Raw genomic sequence first — 5,520 nt, 5'->3', positions numbered from 1 at the left:
AGAACCCTTTCTTTAATTATGTTACAAATATCACATTAATATGTTGATAAATAAAAAAGTTACAGGTGTTTAATGAGACTAGTCTAAATTCATGATTATTTTAGAATTTAATTGAAACTCATGAGGGGTGTATTTTGGCCAGAAATATAGTAACGAAAGGGTTAAAGTATCTGGCAGCTTTTTCTAGAATATGTAATTACATTTATGAACAAATCAACTGAGTTTGTTTCAATTCTCTAAAGAGTAATTTTATTGGGCAAAAGTTTTATTTTTCATTTTTTAAATTAACAATGTAGAAGGTTAGTTTAATATATTGAATGGTGTATTGGGGAAAACAGCAGAAATATATATATATATATATGAAATATATATTACATTTTTCATTTTTGAAACTTTCTTTTCAGATCAATAATGTAGAAGCTGAATTGCAGAAAGCATCAGAAAGCAATAAAAGGTTGATAATGGAAATGAATCAGCTTAAAGATGAAAATAATCAGCTGAGAGTAAGTATTTTTCTTTATTTATTATCTTTGAAATAGCTAAGATGAGTGATAAATATTTTTGTAAGAAATAGGCAACTAACAAGTGAAATAAGACATTCCTTACCTGAAAAACAGGTGTTAGCACACAGAAAGGTCATTTGGGTATAAAACAATGCCTTAATTATATACTCTTCTAATTCATACTAGCATGGGAAAATGGATGTAAAAATGAACAAATGGAAAATTAGCAAATTTTTGGAACCCCCCCCCTCCCAAATTATTCAGAGACACCATCTGTATGAGAAGCAATAGTTAAGTTAGAATCAGCATATTAAATGTAGGGATGATAGGGGGGTGGGGAGTAAATAGAAATACATATGCAGTGAAAGATGATAATTCAATGACTGATGATTTATAAAATGTTTAGAACAAAAGTGAGTGAAATTATGTCCTTTGACACAAAATTATTTGTAATTCTAAGAATATGTCAATGCTTTGAAGTAACACTATATAGAACACTACCAGTACCAAAGAGGGAACTTCTGTGCAGTTGTTTGACCTGCTAAAAATAGCAGCCAAATTCCTCTTCATTCACACCCTACCATTTGGAGGTGGGGTGGGGAGACACAGGCTTAGAAGGACTCGGCAAGAATTTCTCTGATCAAAGGTTGGTTCAATCAGTGTTGATCTAGAGTTGAGCAACTTGCCAGAATATGTGAAACTCAATGGGACTTGAGGGTAACAGTAATCTGAGATATTTTCATTAAATATTTCATCCAAAATTGTTTTATTTACCTCACTCCAATTTAGTTTCAAATATTTCATATTGCAGGATATGAAACATTTGTTTTTTTTTCTTGGTTGTGGGGACTGCTGAATAACTAGTTTGAATTTTTAATTCTCGACAACATAAAATTTCCTTTGTTATTGGGAAAATACACATGAGATTTGAGTTAGATTAGTTTTCCTAAAATTTTGAAGGTTTCTTGTAAGCTTCTGAAGCTATATATATATATATATATATATATATATATATATATATACACACACATACACATGCACACACAAATATATTCTTTGATGGCTAAAAAAAATTTCCCTACGTAACAGAATATTTTTTCCATATTGAATTCAAACATGTCACTTTGTGTGTGTGTGTTTGCCTACAGTCATTGGCATCCTGACAAACTGAATTTTTCTTTTGTTAACACTACTATAACTATCAGTATCACTGCTACTATGATGGTTTTGGCTTTTCAGTATTTATTGGCTTGATCCCAACCCAACTCCGAGCTATTCTCTGCACTTGCTTTACAGTTTCTTGCCAACTCCACTCTATATACCTCTCTTCCACCAATAATGTGTAATTTCTTCCTGTTCATGTCTCACATTAGAATCTCCTTTATACCAACATATTTCCTCAGATTACTGACTTAGAAATTAAGAAAGTATTTGCTTTATAATGAACTCTTCCAGATTTCCTGTTTTACTCCAAAAAAGCTTCTCTTACAATCTTCTCATTCAGAAACAAAGTAAAAATAGAAAAAAGAAATTTGTCTCTATTGTTTCATTAACTAACAACAACGATATAATTTAATTCTGTTTAAATAGCTGTGTTATATACTCACAATTATTCTGTTTTTCTCTTTGATGTTCTTTTCAAATGTATATTTTAGTAAATGTTTGCATTCTGTTGCAGGATGAAAGCGTACGTCTGCGTAAGGTTGCCATGACAGAAACTTTAAGTTCCACACCAAGCTATAACTCTAGCCAGCCATCATCTTCATCAGTACAAGCCAGCTTTCAAGGAGGCCCACTTCATCCCGCTGTTTATCTCCTCGCAGCTCTTCTACTTGGGCTTTTTCTGGGCAAGTTGCTGCTGTAACCACAGCTGTGACTGATCTCAACTTATATCCAGTGGCTCCTCAACATGGTGGTGCTGACAAATACTATTACAATGATACCATTGCTATTCATGCCCACTGAAAGAGAAAAAGCAACCTTATGTGCAAATTTTACCAGCTTAGGCAACAGGAACCCTCAATCGTGTGGATAAACTGATATGAAGAGATATTAATATTGTTTGTTAGGATGGGCGGGGGTGGTGTTCTTTAAAAAAAATGTAACAAAAATATGTAAAAAACAAAAACAACAAAAATTTCAAAAAAAATCCCCTTTGTTCGAATTCAAAGACATTAACGAAGTTATATTTCCCAATATTATCAGCCTTCCTCCTATTGGCTTTTTACTTATTCAGAGCATGTTCTTGTGTTCTGTCTCCTGTCCCTCTTATCATTTGAGTAATTTTAAAGATAAGATTACAATTACTTTTATTATTCATTACAATGACAAATTTAAGCAATTGCTGTGAACATGGGGAAATAATTCTAATTTTACCTAACCAGTTCGATTTCTTTCTTTTTCCCATCCTTCCTTCAGAGATAAATAGTAAATGCCAAGATAATTTTCCTTTCTCCCCACCCTCTTTTGAAAAAAAAAAATACAAAATTATAAATATTAATTTAACTCTATTCATCTAACTTGCCCATATTAAAACCAGTTCAGTAGTCTGATCAAATATTATTTTAAATTAAAATTACCATATCCATTTGACAGCTGCTGTTAAAAATCTTGTTTGTTGTGGGTTCTAGAATCTAATATAAACTCTTGTGGTGAATTTAATATTATTGCTCTTTATTATATTCCATCAAAAATTCTTGTCTTTATTCAAAGAAAAAAAAAAAAAAAACAACAACCCAAAAACTATTAGATGTTGCTTTAATTACTTCAGTTGACTCTACATTCTTCTTTCAAATAATAAGATTTATATTTTTTGATTTAGTTATATTAAAAATGATATTACTCCTATCAAGGTTTGAATTTTGTATCCTGAGTGCAACGTTATTTCAGCTTTCAAATCAATTACATAAGTATTAATTAGCAAGTAACAACTAATTCTCCCTTAATATGTATAGCTGAACAATTTCAATTAGATGGGTTTAAAACCTGAATAGTAGTTTTAATGTATTAAAATAAAGACATTTCTCTACTGCATAGTTCTTTCATTTCTTCATTCTCTCTCTCTCTCCCTCTCTTTTTTTTAATGATTGAATAAAGTCCCTTTAAAATATCAGTTTTCATGTTTTTTTTTTATACTTTCAATCTGTAATCTTATTTATCATTTAAATTAAAATCTTCAATCTGTTTTACATTGAGTTAGACACAAAAACTTATGTAATTTCTGTGAAGAAACTAACTTGTGGCAGCTTCATTATTGATCACATAGATTAATTTCAAATGATGATTACATCAATATTTTCTCTAATTAAAGGTTCAGGTAAGGAATTTTCAGTTTCCTTAGCAACTAGTTTTCAGGATATTTCTTTTTTATTTCTTTGTATTTTATTTTCAATATATCCTGTGCCTAAATGAAAACAAACAAAACAGTGAAAATATTTCAGGAAAAAAAAAATAGGGAAGTATAACAGACAAATTAAGAAATTACTTGGCAATATGGTAAATTTTCCCCTTTTAATTTTTTTTTCTTTTTTTTTTTTTTGGTTTATCAAGCTAAGTATTAGATTGTTAATGATACTTTATCTCAAGTTCTAACGTTGTGGAAAACTGGTTTCCTTTTTTTGGAGTGCCAAATTTTTCTGCTATGTACACCTGAGCTGGATGATCTTTTTATATTTCCACATGTTATATTATCCGTATAATCTATTAGTTATCTTGCTAAAAACCACATTTAAGCAGCTTTAATGTTTTCCAATAACTTGTAACATTTCCATTAGCTTGGCCAGTTTTTCTGTTAACTGTTGGGGCCAGCTTCCCTATCCAGTTAATGTTGTAGTTCTGTCGATAATTAACTTGCTATCAGTCTCTAACCTATTTTGTAAAAAGGAAAAAAAAAACTTTTTCCAGAATTGTGCTTAGTAACCCACTAATTAATTATTGCACATTTTATGTATTTAATTTTGTGCTCAGGTCTTCTGCTATATTAAACCACTTCAGTTTGTATAATCACTTATGGATAACAATAAAATTACAGAAAAAATTTCCATCCAGAGATAAAGTATAATTAAAAGCCTTTTGTTGTCCATTTGTTTTTCTTTCTTTTCACTGTCTAAAGATTATAAATGATATATTATATATATATATATATATATATATATATATATATATATATACACACACATACATATGTACTCTACACACAAAACAAGCACCATCCTATAAATTAAATACCAGTCACCAAATGAATTATTTTGTTTGTTGATTCAATTTTTAACAATTAATATGCCAGCTAATTATTATTTTTTTGTATTTCTAATTTTGTAAATGTTAACAACTTAATTAATGTAACTTACACATTATTTAGGCAATTATTTTTCTATTATTAACGTTTGTACATTTTGATTCTAAACTGAAACCATACATAACTCATATATGACAATCTATTATATCTTATATTATAATACTGATTTGGATTTACTGACAGTTCATAAAGCAGAGAGGATGGGGCTCATTTTTAATAGCTGAATTTAGGGTTTCTTGAATGGTGTTTGGCTGTTTTGTAGGTGTGTTTGGTCATCACATGTAGATGTCTGTTGGTTTAGGTATGGGTTTGTTCCTAAATAGACATAAAAACTCTCATATCAAACAGCATGACCATGTTTCTTTTGAAGCTTTTGCATTATAGCTGTACCATTGACCTGAAATAAATGCTATTACAATTAAGCTCTTGTCATTTATTTTTCCTTTTGTTTTTAAATATTGGTTTGATATATTAAAGATTTAATATATTCTTTCTTGCTTAATGTTATTGGTCTTTTCTTTTTTCTTCTGAGGAAACACTTGGATAATTTTACATATTTAGCAAAGAAACATCATCATCATCGTTTAACGTCTGCTTTCCATGCTAGCATGGGTTGGACGATTTTACTGAGGACTGGCGAACCAGATGGCTACACCAGGTTCCAATCTGATTTGGCAGAGTTTCTACAGCTGGATGTCCTTCCTAACGCCAACCACTCCG

General features: G+C 30.1%; 1 protein-coding gene across 4 annotated transcripts in view; it reads left to right on the top strand.

Annotated features, from left to right (window-relative positions):
• LOC106874863 (vesicle-associated membrane protein/synaptobrevin-binding protein) overlaps positions 1-5,222 on the top strand; it is an 81,070-nt gene extending 75,848 nt beyond the window's left edge. For all 4 annotated transcript variants that reach the window (XM_052967393.1, XM_014922759.2, XM_014922758.2 and 1 more), the window contains 2 exons: positions 405-503; positions 2,182-5,222. In XM_052967393.1, coding sequence (XP_052823353.1) covers positions 405-503; positions 2,182-2,367 — 285 coding nt within the window. In that variant the 3' untranslated portion in view covers positions 2,368-5,222. The remainder of the gene's footprint in view (positions 1-404; positions 504-2,181) is intronic.
• The last annotated feature ends 298 nt before the right edge of the window (positions 5,223-5,520 follow it).

This window comes from Octopus bimaculoides, chromosome 4, assembly GCF_001194135.2.
Source record: "Octopus bimaculoides isolate UCB-OBI-ISO-001 chromosome 4, ASM119413v2, whole genome shotgun sequence".
Taxonomy (NCBI): domain Eukaryota; kingdom Metazoa; phylum Mollusca; class Cephalopoda; order Octopoda; family Octopodidae; genus Octopus; species Octopus bimaculoides.
The sequence above is the reverse complement of the archived record's forward strand: the minus strand, read 5'-3'. Positions and strand labels throughout refer to the sequence as shown.